The sequence below is a fragment of the Myotis davidii genome, unplaced genomic scaffold (genome assembly GCF_000327345.1).
Source record: "Myotis davidii unplaced genomic scaffold, ASM32734v1 scaffold38, whole genome shotgun sequence".
NCBI classification, from domain to species: Eukaryota; Metazoa; Chordata; class Mammalia; order Chiroptera; family Vespertilionidae; genus Myotis; species Myotis davidii.
The window spans coordinates 7,165,475-7,183,840 of record NW_006291383.1 but is presented as its reverse complement, the minus strand read 5'-3'; the positions used below and the strand labels follow the sequence as shown (position 1 = coordinate 7,183,840).

At 44.4% G+C, this 18,366-nt stretch overlaps 1 protein-coding gene across 4 annotated transcripts in view; it reads left to right on the top strand.

Annotated features, from left to right (window-relative positions):
- The window catches only part of ASIP (agouti signaling protein), a 94,970-nt gene extending 80,730 nt beyond the window's left edge, over positions 1-14,240 (top strand). For 3 of the 4 annotated variants that reach the window (XM_015564489.1, XM_015564491.1, XM_015564490.1), the window contains exons 5-7: positions 8,325-8,494; positions 9,776-9,837; positions 12,789-14,240. In XM_015564489.1, coding sequence (XP_015419975.1) covers positions 8,325-8,494; positions 9,776-9,837; positions 12,789-12,968 — 412 coding nt within the window. In that variant the 3' untranslated portion in view covers positions 12,969-14,240. The remainder of the gene's footprint in view (positions 1-8,324; positions 8,495-9,775; positions 9,838-12,788) is intronic. The other variant, XM_006764584.2, reaches the window with a different exon arrangement.
- Positions 14,241-18,366: the final 4,126 nt, after the last annotated feature.

The following is an 18,366-nucleotide window of genomic DNA, read 5'->3' as shown; positions in this document are numbered from 1 at the left end:
TGATGAGAGAATCCTGCATGCCCCACACTGGGGATCGAGCCTGCAACCCAGGCATGTGCCCTTTGGGGAACCAAACCATGACTTCCTGGTTCATAGTTTGACATTCAACCACTGAGCCACAACGGCTGGGCTCTTATGTGACATTTAAATTGCCTCTGCAGGCATGTCTAGAATAGTAAAGATATTTTAAGCAACTTGCAGCATTAGGATGAATTTATGACCTGTGAAGGTTACAACTTTGAGGGAAAATATTCAACTGGCTATCTCAATCTGGTTGTGTCAGCTAAAAATTAGAATCATTTTTAAATTGTGAAATCCCATGACTTAAGCCACATGTTATTATTTTTACCACATTTAGCTACAAATCACTATTTTCAGAAATTAGATTTATTCTCAGAGGGCAACTCTTGCCATCAAAAGGAATATTCAAAAGGATGTCTTGCAACCTCTGTAAAGAAGATGCTGCTCACTTAAAATTATAGCAAGTCACAGTGGGAGGAGAACTTAAACATCTAATCCAAATCCTTTCTCACATAGGTAAAGAAAAAGATGCACATAGAACCTTCACCAGTTTACTCAGTGGTTAGAGCGTTGGCCTGTGGACTGAAGGCTCGCAGGTTTGATTCCTGGTCAAGGACACATGTCTTGGTTGCAGGCTCAATGTCCAGCCCCAGTTGGGGCGTGTGCGGGAGGCAACCAATTGATGTCTCTCTCTCACATCGATGTTTTTCTATCTTGGTCTCTCCCACTCCCTTCCACTCTCTAAAAATCAATGGGAAAAATATCCTCCAAGCCAGAATTTGATGCCAAATTTGTTGGGTTTATTAGGCATATACTGTGTAAACCTGCACCTGGCTTTTGACGGAAATAATTGCTCGTCAACTGTTACATTTTGCCCTGGTTGATAGCAAGCTTGACTATTTTCAATGAACTTGTCCCATATTTCCGAAACCAAGGCAAACTTATTTATTTGTAGGTGCCTACTTCTTTTGGTTCTTTTATCAAAACGAATAAATCGTAGGATTTGCTTGAACTTTGCTCTGGCCATAGTTTTTCTAAAAAATTCGGGACCCTACTTTGCTGACGATAAATAACTGAGTTTTAAATTTTTTGCCTCGTAGGCTCCACGAGCATATAAAATCCCAATAAATGCATGTATTTCCGGTAATGTTGTTGTCCAATCGTTCCTCAAAATTCGGCGGCCTTCTTCTTCTATGCACTTTTTTAAAAATTTCCCCCCCAAGCAGTCAAAATGACTGCTTTCGGGCAATATAGATATAACACATATATATATACCGGAAATGAAGGAGGGGGAGGTAACTACAATTATTAATAAACGCATTTATATGTTGTATAAAAAGTCACAAAATTCTAAGAAATTCTGTCATTATATACATCATTGTTTTTCTAATTGAAATTAAAAAGCAGTCAAAATGAATTCCTTGGGCAATCTAGTGTTAAACTGGACCGGAGGGCCGGAACAAAAGCATGGATGGAGTGTTTGTGTGAACTAATATAAATTCAAAGTAAACATCATTAGATAAAAGGGTACGGTCTTTTTTTTCAATAGTTTTATTCATTTCAAACGGGCTGGATCCAGCCCACAGGCCGTAGTTTGCCCACGGCTGAGCTAGGGCCATTAAGTGTAATTTAATGTTTCCCACAATCCACAAGCTTCTTCATAGCCACCATGTTACATCATCAGTGTCAACTTTCTCAATCTGGAAATCAGGGCTGACTTCATGGAAGTGCAACTTGAGCAAGTTGCACAGGCCCCACACTTTGAGGGCCTCATGCTTACTTTATTGGTCTCCTGGAGCCTTCTTGAAATTCTGAATTTTTAAACATGTGGTTCCATGTTTTTCTTTTGCATGGAACCCCCTGCAAATTAGGTAGCCTGCCTATAACTTACATCCTAGGAGATAGGCATGAGGAGGAAATTGGTCTCCCTGTTTTATTGGGAGAGAGGCAATGAAATGCCTAGAATTATCTCTGGAGGGAGGATCAAGAATTTGGCACCTGTACCCCTGATTCAGGCTACCCACTATTTCCCACTACCCCAGCCCACGCCCCTAATTTGGACGTGTAGAACCTAAAGATTTTTCCAGTATGAAGTTTGGCTTCTTAAGAAAAGCTCCAGCCAACATAACTGATTAAAATGGGATGGAAATCTCAGTTATTGGCCTTGGCTATGCTGATCTGGCTACCATTGGCCTGATGGCTCTAAAAGGAAGCCACCCTCTAGGGCAAGAAGGTCAAGGAGACTGCCAAAGGGGAAAGGTAGCATAGAATGGAGAGGAAAGGCACCCCTGGCTGCTGCACAGAACCATGTGAGAGAAGGAGGACCCGACAAGAGCACAGAGGTGAGGGTGGGTATACCTCAGGAGCTGTAGCCCAAAATTGGAAGGAGGCTGAAGAGATTAGAGAGGTCCTTGCTCAAGAATAAGTCATAATATCGCCCAAACCGGTTTGGCTCAGTGGATAGAGCATCGGCCTGCAGACTGAAAGGTCCCAGGTTCGATTCCGGTCAGGGGCATGTGCCTGGGTTGCAGGCACATCCCCAGTAGGAGATGTGCAGGAGGCAGCTGTTCGATGTTTCTCTCTCATCGATGTTTCTAACTCTCTATTTCTCTCCCTTCCTCTCTGTAAAAATTCAATAAAATATATTTTAAAAAAAAAGAATAAGTCATAATATCCTCCAAGATACTGTACTGTTTCACCCCCCCACCCCTTGCTCCTGTCTACCCAAGGCATTTATTTAGCTGTACCTCAGCTCTCGCACTGGTCTCCTTCCTTTTTTGCTAGTTATTTGTCTTCCCTGTTGGACCAAAGGTCATTTAAAGGCAGGGACTCCATTATTCATCTATACTGAGCATATAGTAAATTGATTCAATTGAGAGAAACATTTACTGAGGCCTTATTTTGTGCTGCACATAATTCTAGTCACTGAGTCAGGGGGGTAGAGGGAGGGGGTGGGCATGGAGATAAGTATGGCACAGGCTCAATCTAAAAGAGACAGGCAAATGAACAAATCATCACAATACAATGAGTTTAGGGGGGAGGAATAATTAACTCCCCTAGAATGGGGTATTATGGAAAGTTTTCCATGGTATTCAAAAAACATTTGTTGCTTGATTGCCTATTCCAGGACAATAATAAGTAGGTAAAGCATATTATCACCCTCATGCTACCCCAGAAATTGTCATCACTGATAAGCCGGAATGAACATTAAGAAATGGGCAAGATCTGCCCTCGGGAGTGGGAGTGGCCTGGGGGGGGTGGCATTCAGGGGGAAAAGGAGACATATGTAATACTTTAAACAATAAATACAAATAAATAAGTGGGGGGCGGGGGGGAGAAAGAAATGGGCAAGCCCTAACCGGTTTGGTTCAGTGGATAGAGCGTCGGCCTGCGGACTAAAGGGTCCCAGGTTCGATTCCAGTCAAGGGCATGTACCTTGGTTGCAGGCACATCCCCAGTGAGGGGTATGCAGGAGGCAGCTGTTCGATGTTTCTCTCATCGATATTTCTAACTCTCTAGTCCCCTCCCTTCCTCTCTGTAAAAAATCAATAAAATATATGTTTTAGAAAAGAAATGGGCTAGTAGCCCTAATGGAACCTCCTAAGCTCAGCCCAGCTGCACATATCATGGATGCCCACATGGGTGAAAGACGTGTGGAGCAGTAGGATCCTTATGTAGCCATTGGATATCTGGTGTAGGAAATCTAGTTAACTATGAGTGAGAGATATTTCTCCTCTGGCCCTGACCCTCAGTATTTGGTACAGCTAGTTTGGCAGAGAAACTGAACCACTATAAAAATTGTGTTACCTCTCCCAGGTTTTGGTATATCAGAAACAGTAGCTGATGAACCATAAGGATAACAGGCTTTGAGAGTATTCCAGGATAATTAAGGGGCGGGCCCCGGGTAAAAAGAAGTTACACTTAGAGAAAGTCCTATGTTTTGGTAACGAGAGCAAACTGTACCCTGAATTTGAAGTACAAAAAAGGAGGAAGTTCTTGCAAGTTCCTTAGCCTCATTGTCACTAATTAAATATAACTCTCTCTGCAGCTTCTTTAAATCCTTTGATGATATGTCAAGCCACATCCACTATTTTATTTCTATTATTCTTCAATGTTTTATTACAAAGCAATAACACGCTTGTAAAAAAATTCAAATACTGAAGTACCTGAAAATGTGCATGTCTCTACCTCTCTTTCGGGGAGAGTGAGGCGGCCCAAGCGGAGCAAGCAAAGTAGAGCTGTATTTCCACCTCAGAGCATAGCTGGTGGTCAGGCCATTTTGGGGCTCTCTGTCTGTGGAATTTGCTTGCTGCTACCTCAGCACATCTACACAACTAGATCGGGGCCTGCCGGCCGACCTCCTGTGATCCCCACCACCCCCTCCCCCACACCCCTCATGCACGAATTCGTGTACCGGGTCTCTAGTGTAAGCATAAACACATTGAGAGCGTCTTTATATTTGTTCACAAGTGGGATCACACTGTTTATATTCTTCAGTTTGCTTCAATGTTATATTTCTTTAATATATTCTAAACCAGCACTAGTACAGAATGATGTGCCCCTTCTAACAAGCACACTTGCCCAACTATAGAATTATTGCTTAGACAGAAAAAAAACTGATCATCTCTGCTCTCATATGCCTGTGATTCTGGATGCGCCCCACTCAGGTTGCAGGAACGTAATATACAAAGAAAGGGTCTCCACTTTATCTCCCAGAGCCTGGGTGGTTCTGAGCTTTTTAGGGGCCAGAGACTCCCTTATGGATTCAGAGAAAGCAATGGACTTTCTTCCCCCCCCCCCAAAAAAAATGCACATATGCAGAAAGTTTTGCAAACAACATCAAGGTTATGATTCCCCCCTGCTATAATTTCCTTTTCTTCCCAAGTTTTTTTTTTGTTGTTGTTCAAAAAACTGGTGAGGGGAGAGTCTGCCTCCATCACCACTAGCCTATATGAGTTGATCCTCTGCGTTGGGCCCTTCTTGAGCATTACTTTGCCTTTGGCCACTTTTCTCCTACACAGAGATGAGTGGACCCAGGTCCCCAAATCCCTGGCTATTAGTGCTTGGCAGGACTGGAAGCCAGTGGTGGAAGCCAACTGAGCCCAGTCACCTCCTCTGCAATGCCAGCTTGCTAGCTGCCCAGACACACTGGCTCCCCTTACCGGTGCCACCAAGCAAAGCCCAGGACAGGATATCAGGGCTGCGCCTCATTAACATCTAGTATGGTCAGCAGTTATTATTGTTCACCGTCTTCAAAGAAGACTCTGCTCCTTCACCTCTTCTTCAGTTTCCATCTCTCCCTATACTTCTGTCCCAATGGGTGGTTAGTCATCCCCATCACTGGGAGATTATCATCTTTTCCTTTGCTTTGGGGACCAACGCTTTGACCCTGGAGGATTAAGATACCAGACTATCCCAGTGCCATCGCCAAGGGGATATCTGCAGTGTTCGGTGTGCAATGTATACTGTTACACTGTCACCATACTCAGAGATGATTTGGACACTGTTTCCCACACTCCCTCTGTCAGAGACCTTACACATTAGTTCTCTTGCACACACACACACACGTATGGACACACACCAACAAGACTCTTAAGGAACATAAGCTGATGGCATTTAGTCATGACTTCCCACAGCCTCTTTTACAGTTTAGTCAGATTCAATCACACTCATGCATTTGTAAATCCCTCAACTCCTAAGGATTCACAAGTAGCCTTTACAAAATCTTTCTTGGTGCAACTGTCTAACCTGCCCCAAAGCCTGGGAAGCTAGAATTAGAAATTATGAATTCATAGAGTTTTAGAATAGAAATATATTTAGATTCTTCTATTCAGTAATTTTTTATTAAGTCGCTACTCTGTGCCTCGTAATATATACTTGAGTTTTATAGCCCTATTGTCTCATTTTACAGATGAGAACCCAGAGGCCCAGACAAGCAGGGTCACACAGCCCCTTAAATGGCAAGTACATCCAGGTGACCTGACTCCCCTTCCTGGATTCTTTCTATCCACCATGCTGAAGAGAAATTCATCTTAAGTGCTAAGCAGTAACTTAAAGCAGCTGATGAGTTTAAGAGAAGGACTTGTCATCAGTGACACTACAAATCAAAGAACTGCCTCACTACTACAGAGTGGAACGACAAATTTTTCTTGAGAAACATTACACAGGTAGTCATTGCTGCCAGCATTATTATCCTGTATTAATAGCAGGGAGTGTGTGTCTCATGTTGAGTAGTAACAGCAATGAGGGCTTTTACAGGTCCATAATCCTTTACCTGAAATTTCCAAATCCCCAAACTCTGAAAATTGTAAGGTTTTAATTTTCCTTTGGCAATCCATTTGACAGCAAAATGACCTTACCTGAAATCATTTGGCAACAAACCTGACCTGAGTATGTGAATCAATTCACAGTCTTTGTTATGAATAGTCACATCTTTTTGCTACAGAAGCATCAATATTTTTATCATGGATGCTCCCAGGCCCCTTATAATGGGGTTTAATAAAGTATTTAGATATTGTTTTGTCACAATCCACAAAATTCTAAATTAAAAAAAAATCTGACTCCAAGGATTATAATACAACCAGGTATTATGGACCTATATTACATTTAGAATATACATATCCTCCCCAGGATTGGTGCAAGGTATACTGGTTTTTAGCCCTCTCCCAATACAAAGAAGATTAATTCCACTGAGACTTCACCCTTTCCAGACTCAGTGTAGTTTTATAGTTCCACTAAGTTATTTGGATTCTAAGAAATTGTATTTTAAGTTTATTACTTATTGTTGCTTATATAGCAAAGGAACCTTTTGTTGTTGTTGTTAATCCTTACCCAAGGAAAAATCTCCATTGATTTTTAGAGAGGCTGGAAGGGAAGGGGAGAGACAGAGAAGCACCGATACAAGACACATCAATTGGTTACCTTCTGCACACACCACAACCAGGGCCAGGGATCGAGCCTGCAACCTAGTACATGCCCTTGACTGCAACCCTTCAGTCTGTGGGCTAAACACTGAGCAACTGGCCAGGACTGGTTTGTTTTTGATACAGGTTTGTTTTGTTTAACAGTTGCTGATATGAGGTAGAACCTCAGAGATCAAATTGCATGAGGTAAGAACCTGAGGGCCTGAAGAGATGTTTTAGGCTTTAGGACATGAGATTTGTTGATCCACCACACAACAAAGATGTGAGCTGCTTAAGAAACTTCTTTATTGCCTCTTTCATTTTTACATTTGAGTATTCTGCAAGTCAGCGTTTATTTGAAGAAAGAGTTCCCCTGCTAAATAATGCAAACCACTGACCTAGTCCACTCCTCTCATTTTATCAACAAGGAACTTAGAGTCTATAAAAAAGAATGGATTTATCCAGTCATGCATCTTACTAATGCTTACATCAAGACAAGAAGTCAAAGCTCCTGACTCCCAGCCCAGTGTTCATTTCATTGACTCCCTACCAGGTTTTGAGAAGAAATATGGTGGCCAGTTCATAATGGGCAAATGCCCGATGATGAAGGGATCTAAAGAAATCAGGAGGCATGTCATTAGGGCTGAGAGGAGGAGAGGATGGACTTCAAGGAGTTTATAATGAGGGTGAGGGCTGACTGTTTGGATCCCCTACTCCTGGAATGTAACAGACATAAAGAAAATTTTACTCCAACCAAGCTGAAGGCTGGGAGGAATAGGCTAGAGTCTAGGTCTAGACATTAGCTAGGCTGCTGTACGGAGTCAAGGAGTGGGCGGGACCAGCAAGAACAGACATTCTCTTCTCACCCACAGAGCCTTATGGCAGGGCAGACGGAACCTTAGAAAAGCAGCCTCAGCTTCTTCCCAGACCACAGAGAACATGCCCAGGGAGGGCCTGGGTAGAGAGGCTGCATTTAGAGAATATGAAGATGATGCTAAAGCCCTCATTGAGACAAACCCGCACAAACGAGGGAAGAAATCCACTCTGGGATCCATCTGCTTCATCATAATCCAGCTAGTGATAGATCAATAAATCAACAAATCCAGTTAGCCTATGTGCATTCGTTCATTCTCCTGACTCAAACCACACCTGCATTCATTCCCTCGGTGTGTGGGAATATAGTTTATGCGACGACATACACTTGTCTGAAGGAGCCGTTTATCCCTGCATCTTTTTCATCGAGTCTTATGAGCCTTATCCGTTCCCCTTCCCTGTCTTAAGCCTTGCTGGTCCTCCAGTTCCCTGGGAACCGGGGTCAGAGCACCAGCCCATAGAAACAAAGAAAGCAGGAGGGCACATTCTCTTGTCACATCACCTGACTGCCTTCCCTGTCCCACTCAGGCCTCCTCAGATGGATGTCACCCGCCTGCTCCTGGCCACCCTGTTGGTCTGCCTGTGCTTCCTCACTGCTTACAGCCACCTGGCCCCTGAACAGAAGCCCAACAATGACAGAAGCCTGAGGAGCAACTCCTCCACGAACCTGTTGGATTCCCCTTCTGTCTCTATCATGGGTAAGTAGTCCGGCCTTGGGCCCAGCTTCTGGGTTCTGGCCGTTGAGAAGGGACTTCAGGGTGCCAAACATGCTCCCCAGGCTGATACCAAGATCCACTGCCATAGGTCAAGGCTCCTTCTTGCTCACCCCATGAAATAATCCTGGACGAATAAAGCATCCCTTGACTCATTTGGTTTAGGAAAGCCCTGCATACCAACCTACCTAAAATGTAGCTTGGCATGTTAGAAGCTTGGCGAGTTAAGACACTTGGTGAACTTAGTTTAGCTTAGCATTTTTGACACTTATTGAATCACAGCACGCCTATCAGTGGTAACAAACTAGGAAATCCTGCAGAATATAACCAAGTCTGGGATGAATCAGTCCTGTCAGGCCAGGGTTGAGAATGACTGCTCAGGGAATGTATCAGGGCCATTACAGCTGGTACTAGAGATCTGTTTTAAATTATTATTTCCATCTGAAAATAATAAGCATACTAGTACTTATTGTGTGCTAGGCGCTGTGAGGTGAGGTACTATTTTTACTCCTATTTCACAGTTGAAGAAATTGTGTCTTAGGAAAGCTAAGTAGCTAACATAAGATCACACAGTTCTTAATTGGCAGAGCCAGAATTTAAACCCAGTTGTTTAACTTCAGAACCTAAAATAAAAACTAATGTCCCTTACTGCCTTGCTTCTCACTAGCAAAAGAGGATAGTCTAGCTGAAGTAAGGCAAGGGAAGGGGGTTGAAGTACATCAACACTGATTGATCACCTTTGATGTGCCAGACTTTCCACTTTACAAACATACCTTATTTATCCTCAAGACAACCCTGCAAGGTAGGTATTACAGTACCCTGTTTGCAGATGAGAAAACTGAGTCTTAAGAAGGATAAGTAGATTGGCTAAGACTACACAGATGCTATATTGCAAAGACTGAATTTAAATCAGGTCTGCCTGACTCCAAAGCTCTGAGAAATGGAAAATAGGACTATAGGAAACCCAGGTCCATCCATGTATAAGACACTGAGTCCATTTTACAGGGCCTTCTGGAATTTCCTCTTTGCCTTCCCTCAGAGGACACTTTGCTCTCAGTCCCTGGCTCCAGGTCAGCAGCCAGGCTAACAAGAACCTGATGGCCAAAAAAAGAACCTGATGGCCTAAGTACCAAGATGTGATTCATCCAGCCAACCTCTCATCCTCCCCGCCACCTTGGGACTTCCAGGAGCCCCCTCAGCACTTCCCACTTCACTGCAGCTCAGGGCCCCAGAAACATCTGTCTTTGCTCTCTTCTCTCTTTAAAGGGCTAAACAAAAAGTCCAAAAAGATCAGCAGAAAAGAGGCAGAAAAGAAGAGAGCTTCCAAGGTAGGCCTGGGACTTCTCACTGTGGGGGTGGGACTGGACTTAAAAGGGGAGGACCCCCAAGCTCTGGGTGGGAACTAAATGATTTTTCAGACCTACATGAAAAAAGTAGCTGACAGCTACCTAAAGGCTTCCTGCCCTTGAGTCCTGAACCAGACCTTCACAGAAGCCCCAGGAGCTGAGGTTCACTGAGTAAAAAAAACATACATGTGAAAAGCATCTTCTTATACTAGCTAGCCCCCTGCCTGAAACTTTATCATCACTTATTCTTTTGGATGAATGCAAAGTTTCCTAAACCTCAGTCATTTCAGAACCATTTCCACAACTTTTGCCACATCTGAGTTTCATCTATGTATTAAATACGTTTAAAATTAAAATGTTATAAATTTGCCGAAACCGGTTTGGCTCGGTGGATAGAGCGTCAGCCTGCGGACTGAAGGGTCCCAGGTTCGATTCCGGTCAAGGGCATGTGCCTTGGTTGCGGGAATATCCCCAGTAGGAGATGTGCAGGAGGCAGCTGATCGATGTTTCTCTCTCATCGATGTTTCTGACTCTCTATCTCTCTCCCTTCCTCTCTGTAAAAAACCAATAAAATATATTTAAAAAAATGTTATAAATTATATTATTGTGATACAAAAAAACTCATATCCTTTGTCATAAGTAGAAGGTAACTATAAAAATAATAAAAATAAGTAAAATGAGCCCGGCCAGCATGGTTCAGTGGTTGAGCATTGACCTATGAACCAGGGAGTCATGGTTGAATTCTCGGTCAGGGCACATGCCTGGGTTTCAGGCTTGAGATGTGCAGGAGGCAGCCCATTGATGATTCTCTCATTATTGATGTTGCAGTCTCTTCCTCTCCCTTCCTCTCTGAAATTAATAAAAATATATTTAAAAATAATAAGTAAAATAAAAATAAAACACCGTTGGTGGATTCTAGCTAAATGGTATTGCCTGCCAAAGGCTCTAAATCTGAGGCTTGTTCTCTGTGTTAAAAGGAAGATTATAAAGTATTGGGGAGGCATTATGGACATATTGGCACCAGACCATATTGAGCCTTTCAAGTTGAACAAGATAAAAAATAAACAATCCTTTCTCACTGGGATTCAGCATCATTTAATATTCATGCACCATTTAAAATCATATCACTATGGTAGAGATTCCCACACTTTGGGAAACACTGGAGTAAGGCATTGTTGAGATGCACACATTATTCCTTAGTGTGCCTCATTTTATCAGATCATCTGTAATCAGACCAGGGAACCCTGGAGTAGGCTTTGGGAGGTAGGAGCTGGCACTGTCTGTCTGATCTTGAGAACGTTCCTGCTCCTCTCTGGGCTTTAGGTAAAGTGAACAAGCAAATCAAATGATTGACAGATAAGAGTATATAATTGCCAAATATATCTATATGCTAGGTACCGGGAATATGGAAGTGAACAAGGAGATATATCCCTGCTTTCATAGAGTTTACATTCTTTTGGGGAAAACAGGCAAACAGCAAGTAAACCAATAAATAGGTGAAATAAATTCTTAATATGATAAACACTGAAGGAATTAAAGCATGGTAATGAGATAGAAAGGAAAACCTCTGCAAGGAAGCATTTAAATATCAGACTGAAAAATTCAGTCATCTCAGCAGCAACACCCAGTAGAAATACAATGGGAACCACATATATAATTTTAAATGTTATAACAGCCACATTTTTTAAAAGTAAAAAGAAACACATGTAATTAACTTTAATATTGTATTTAACCCAATATGTCCAAAATATTATGATTTTCTTTTCTTTTTGATTTCAGAGAGGAAGGGAGAGGAAGAGAGATAGAAACATCAATGATGAGAGAGAATCATCAATCAGCTGCCTCCTACATAACCCCTACTGGGGATGGAGCCCACAACCTGGGCATGTGCCTTGACTGGGACTCCAACCATGACCTCCTGATTTACAGTTCAGTGCTCAGTGGTTACTGAGCCACACTGGCTGGGCCACATCTTAATTCAGATGTTAATTTTTAACAAAGTCAATGTAATCCTAAAAAACAATAGTGTTTATCAAAAAAATTTTACACTACAGTTTTAAATTAAATAAAAAATTTTGAAGCTCTTTATTGATTTTTTTTTAGAGGGAGAGCAAAAGAGAGAAACATTCATGTGAGATTGGCTACCTCACCATTTGATGGAGCCAAAACCCAGGCATGTGCCCAACCAGGAATAGAAGGGGCAACTTTTCAGTGCATAGGACAACGCCCAGCCCACTGAGCCACATGAGCCAGGGCTAAATTGGATAAAATTTGAAAATTCAGTTTTTCAGTTGCACTAGACACAGGAAAGGGAGTATCCAGCTCAAAGACACTGCGGTAGTAACACTTTTTCGTTTGGTGCACAGAAGGAAGGCCAGTGGGGCAGTGTGGTGAAGGCGTTAAGGGGAGGGGTGGGCGCACACAGGGCCTCAGGGTCAAAGTAAAGTTTATGTTTTATTGCAAGTGCAAGGAAAAACCATTGGGGGGCTTTAAGCCAGAGTGGGATGCCATCATCGGTTTTCGGAGAGGTTTCTTTGGAGCACTGGAGGATGGACTGTAAGGGGCCCAGGGCAGCACAGAACACAGTGGCCTGGCCCAGGGTTGCGGAGATGAAGAAGTGGGGAGAGTCAGGATTTATTGTGAAGGCAGAACTGAGAGGACAGAAAGGGAGAAGGGGAAGTTAAAAACGGTAGAGTTGAGTGGGGTCCCTGAGGGAGCGAAGAGGGCCAGGCTGGGCCATGTCAGTTTTGCTGAGGATGGAGGCGGCGGGACATGATTAGGGAGCAGGCCGGGGCCCCCTGGGGTGAGTTGAGCAGGTGATGGGCAGTGGGTGGGGATGTCGGGTCCGTGGCCTCCATAGCCCAAAGATTCCAGGCAGAGGGGAGGTCGGGTGGGGCGGGAGTGGGCGATTGGACAGCCCCGGCATTTCCCAGCAGAGAAAGGCTTCGATTAAGAAGGTGACGCGGATCCGGCCCCCGCCGCCCGATCCCTGCGTAGCCACCCGGGACAGCTGCAAACAGCCGGCGCCCCCCTGCTGTGACCCGTGCGCCTCCTGCATGTGCCGCTTCTTCCGCAGCACCTGTTCCTGCCGAGTGCTCAATCCCAACTGCTGAGCGCCGCTCCGGCTGTCAGCGGGGCGGGGCTTCCAGGTAGGAACTCCCCCTCGACCCTGGGGTCCTTGAAGGGCTGGTGATCTCTAGTAAGATGTGGCTTCTTAGGACTGGGAGCGGGCGCGGGCGCGGCTACTGAGGTTGGGGCGTAGCTTTTAGCAGGCAGGACGTCAAGGGCACGTGGCTTGGGCTGGGCTAAAATCCAAATAGTTCGTGCAGGTCATTGAAAGTGTGTGGCTGTTTCTTTAAAGGGCCAGAAAGATCCTTTTCCCTTCAAGGAGTCCGCTTTACATCGAAAGTATGGCAGGCTGCGCACGCACTACTTCCGTGGTCTGGGGGGAAACCCGATCATCCCGGCCCTAAAACTATACTCCTCTTAAGCGTTTTCTCCAGGTCAGCTGGAGACAGTGCTGCCCCCTACCTTTAAACCTGAGAACACCGGAAGATGCCTCCACATCCAGGGAATGCAGCCCAACAGACAGGAAACATTAAGGAACTACCATTCAGTCTTTCCCCTTCTAAGGAGCTCCCCCTACCCCCCGCCCCTGAGAAAAACAAGGAAGGTACAACTCCATACACAATCTCACTGGTTTGTCTGTCCTGGGGGGATCTGCTGATAAACCTGGGATGGCTGCTTGTGACTGGGCGATGCCATGGGTCCCTACAGCCAGAAGGCTATGCCTTAGGAGACTTCCAAACAAAGGTGCCACTTGTGCCCACTCCTCCCTTTTTTCCCCGGGATTTCCAGAGGTGCAGGGGACTGGGAGGAGTTTCTCCCATTGCCAAGCTAAATAAATACTGACCATTGGTCCCCAGGCATTAACCCTGACAACCTTTAGTTGGGGCTCCAAGTAAAAAGCTGGGGTTCAGGATTCCTTCCTCACACCTCAGTGTCAGCCAGGAAGCAGGCAGTGAGCTTGGTGATTTGAAAATAAAAGGAAACCACTAAAATGGGAGTCCAGAGGCCAGAAAGGGAAGCTCTAACACTCCATGGCAACTACAGGAAGAGTTGTCAATTACAGGCCCCAACAGGAAAAGATGTTCATTGCATCTCCTACAAGAAATCAACTACCCTAGCAACTCTGCCAATGAGAAACCTTCACCTCCCTAAAATCACTTTTCTCCAATGGACCTTTGTTCAAAACCTATCCCAAATCCCTTTTTCTCCATAAAATACGGTTCCTTTCCTTCATTTTATGGCTTTTGTTATAGTTTGCTTGCCCTGATTTGCAACACTGCTATTCCTAAATAAACTCATTTTTGCTGATAAAATAACTTTAAAAAAAATTACTGACTTTGGAGACAGAAGGGAGAGATACATTGGTTCGTTGTACCACTCGTTTGATGTCCCAGAGAAGGGATTGAATCTGCAACCTTGGCATTTCGGGATATGCTCTAACCAACTGAGATACCCAGCCAGGTAAAATAACTTTTACTTTTAAGGTCAACAGTGAGTAGGCAGCAACCTTTGTCCTGGATTATTGGGGCCTGTCGCTTAAAATGTCCCAAGCTGTTGTCTGAAATTTCATTCTTAGAAATTATCTGAGTCTGTGAGAAGCTAAGTGCAGCATATCTTTGGACAGACCTGGGAAGAGGAACGCCTGGGATACTGCTTTGGGGAGAAAGGAGATTGAGGTGGGAAGGAGATCTTTGATCCCAGCCAAAGTCAGGGGTCACAAAGAAACTCCCAGCACCTTGTGGCGCAAGAGCTGCAGGAGCAGGGACACCACACGTCAGTGCACCCCAGCAGCTGGAGCCCTTCCTCAAGGAATCACTACAAGCAAGAAACAGGAAGTTGCAAATTGGCATAAGGTGAATTTATGTCAGAGTGGAACATCGACCAACTGCCTCCTGCACACTCTGACCAGGGATTAAGCCCACAACCTGGGCAAGTGCCATGACCAGAAATGGAACCAGCAACCTCTCAGTGCATGGGATGATGTCCAACCGAGCCATAACGTCCAGGGCCATCCATATGATGATTTTAAAAAAGCCTCTGTACAAGAATGATTCTAGAAGCTGAGGCAGAAAAAATGTGAAGCAATTGCCTCAGCCCTGATAGCTACCATGTATCTCTGTCCTTAGAGGTGAGGACAGTGGGGCTCAAGGGCCAGCACAACTACAGCCACCTCCCCTGGCCCAGTTGTCCATTCACAATCTTCCATCTTCCAAATTCCTTAAAACTCTCTCCTTTCCAAGGATCTAGTTCCAACTGAAGCCCCAGGCTGTGCCTGCAGTGACATAGCCAGAATGCAATAGGAGGCAAACTTCAGAACCTGGACCAGACAGAGCGGGAACCACCTGGATAGAGTACCAGGAAAAAGATGGGTGCTCCAGGATAAGCTAGTAACACAATTCTGCACTCTGGACAAGTCTGTGCTTCTCTGGGCTTCCTTTTCCTTGTGTATAAATTGGGAAGCTCCTGCCATTATTCCTGATGTTCTTGTTATAAATCTGAGGTAGTGATGCTTCTTGTGCCTTAATAAGAATATGGGGGGGAGGGGGGTGCTACCAGTTGCTTGTTTTGTTTACTATCACTTAGGCGCAAGACCATAGGACAAGAACCTTTTGTACCTTGTACCACAGCTGCTACTGATAAATGCCATCATTAATGAGAATATTAGGAACATATTGCAGCCACTACTCCTGTGTTTTCCAGACGTTGCTCACCAACCAGGCACCATTTGGCTCCCAGGGGTGAGGCCCGAGATGCAAAGCCAATGAACCAGTCCGTTAGTGATTAAAAAACAAACAAACCACTTAGCTGCTGAGTCCAAACAACTGCATGGAAGACAAACCCATTTATTCATTCAGCAAATGTGTGCTGAGCACCTACAATGTGCCAGGTGCTGTGAATATTGCGAAAGAGTCCAATATATATCCTCTCCTTACAGAATTTACGGTCCAGTGGACCATGACCATAGGCCCTGGTAGAGGCTAAAACAGTTGTTAGGAATGGTTCCCTTTCCTGAGAAAACAAAAACAGCCATGGCCAGGCTAGATAGTACAGGACCCTTGGCCAATTCCTTCTTTCCCCAGGAAGCTTTGATGGCAGAGCCCAGACATCAGGAGTCAGGGTAAGGGGCTTAGGAGACACATCATCTTTCATTATGAGCGCCTGGTCAGTGTTACCCATGTGACAGATTAGCAGACCTGAGATCAGAGTTAAGGCTAAGACCAGACTGGCAGGACATCTCCAAAAAAGGAAAGGGGGGAAAAAGCCTGGGTAATAAACCAGAATCCGTAGGGGACCAGAAGTGGGGGGACTACATGGGATCTCACAGATGGGAACATCTGGAAAGGCAGTTCCTGTGTCTGGGAGGAGACAGACTTGAGGGAACGGAGTGTGCTTGCACACGAGCCGGACCCATTGGAGGAGGCAACATGGCTGTGGTGCAAATAAGGCATTTAACCTCTCTGGCTCAGATGAACAGTGGCCTTCTCCTCTTTTCTACTGAGAAGTCATTGTCCCAAAGATTACCATGGTAGAGTGGCTAAAGTGGGCACTGTGGGCAGCACTCATTGGTGGCAGTCTTGCCTTTAGGGGACTGGGTTACAGTTCCAGAGTTACTGCTCCAAGTGTTGGAGGGTCTGAAACCAGGCTCCCTTCCTCCTAAACCAGGGCCTGTGGGTGTGGAAAGAGCTTGGATTTGGGGTTAAGAGCCCTACAAAACCAACTCTCGTGGTATCTCTCAGAGCCTTAGTTTCTTGATTTGTAAAACAGGAATTCAAGTCCCTACAAGGTTATCATGAAGAATAGCTAAGTTCTTACTTAGCACAAGTTCTAGCACACAATTAAGTGTACAAGAAATAGCAGTGGGCATGGTAGTGACTCTTAGGTCTGTTTTGACCACTGATGTCATGATCAGCTAAGTGGGTCCCATGTCATTTGTCACTAATAACTACCATTTAACTACCAAAGTTTGTAAATTACTTACAGCAATTATATCAGGTGTGCATATAACTTACTATATAATTTAGGGTCAGCCAGTTGGCCTCTCTGAACCTGTCCTCATTACTAGCATAGGAGTAATATCACCTCATAGCCAAAGACTGAGAATACAAAAATGAACAAGACACAAGTATGGAATATTCAATCAAGAAAGGACATTTCAGGAATCTGTGCAGCCAAAAACTCTTTCTCTCCTACCCTCTCACTCTTTTCTTGCTTAAGCCAGTCTGCTGCTGCCTGGAATACACTTGCTTTCAGTTCCTTCTGTTAAGTCTTCATTTCTATCAAAATTGATTTCACGTATCACCTCTTTCCTGCTGTCTTTCTCCTACTGCTGCCAGGCACTAAACTCTAAAGCTGGGCAGATAAAGAGACGTACCAGGAGATGGCAAAGCTGTTTGTGTGCCTGCCTTCTACCTCCAGCTTGAGATCTGAGCAGGTTGGGGTCAGGTATCAGCCATTCCTATTGGGCTTCCATCCAGTAGATGACCCTTAGAGCAGTTTCCAGTTACCAATCCCAGGTAGGTTATTTTGCTTTAATATTCCAGACAAGAACAGGGGTTCAGCCAATGACCATTTAGGCAAATAGGGAGCCCAACTTTCCACCCGCCTTTCTGTGATTTCATTCATGAGGCCTTTTATAAACTGTGACTTTAGGAAAGACACTTAATTTAACCTCTGAGTTTCCATTCTCATCTATAAAATTAGGATATATAATATACTAAGCTTGTGGTGAGAATAAAGAAAATCAACTACAAAGTCCCTAGCAGCCCGTAGGTGCTCAATAAATAATAGTTCCCCAAGCAGCATTGGATCAGCCCAAAGCGGAAATGGGGCAAAAAAGAAAATATGAATTGGGACACAAAAACTAAGGTAGAGGAAATAAATACAAACAGGAATTATAATAAATGTAAAGAGTTAAATTCACCTACTAAATGAATCTTAAATTGGGTTAAAACCAGGCTGTTTAGAAGAGACAATATGGTTCTCTTCACTTTACCCATCCTTCCAATCCCAAAGGTTTGCCTGCAGCCTTTATAACTCCACACTGCAGACAACCCCATGTCTTTTTTCCCCCCATCACCATTTATCCTCCCTATACTCTCTTCTACCTCCACCCCTTACCCCAAATCCCATGTCTTCATCAGCATACAACTATTACCCCTTGCTCATGGCATACACTAACTGGATTATCTACACTAATAAAAGACAAAGATGCTAACTGACTGTACCTTTGCTATGCCCTAAGCCATGCCCACCAGCCAATCAGAGCAACTATATGAAAATTAACCCAACCAAGATGGCGGCCGGCAGCCACAGAGCTGGAGCAAGCAGGAGGCTTGGTTGCCCAGGCGATGGAGGAAGCCAAGCTTCCTGCCTGCCCTGAGCTGGCTGTGGCCCCTGCTCATGGCAACAAAGTTTCAATTATAGAAGACATATAAATCCCAG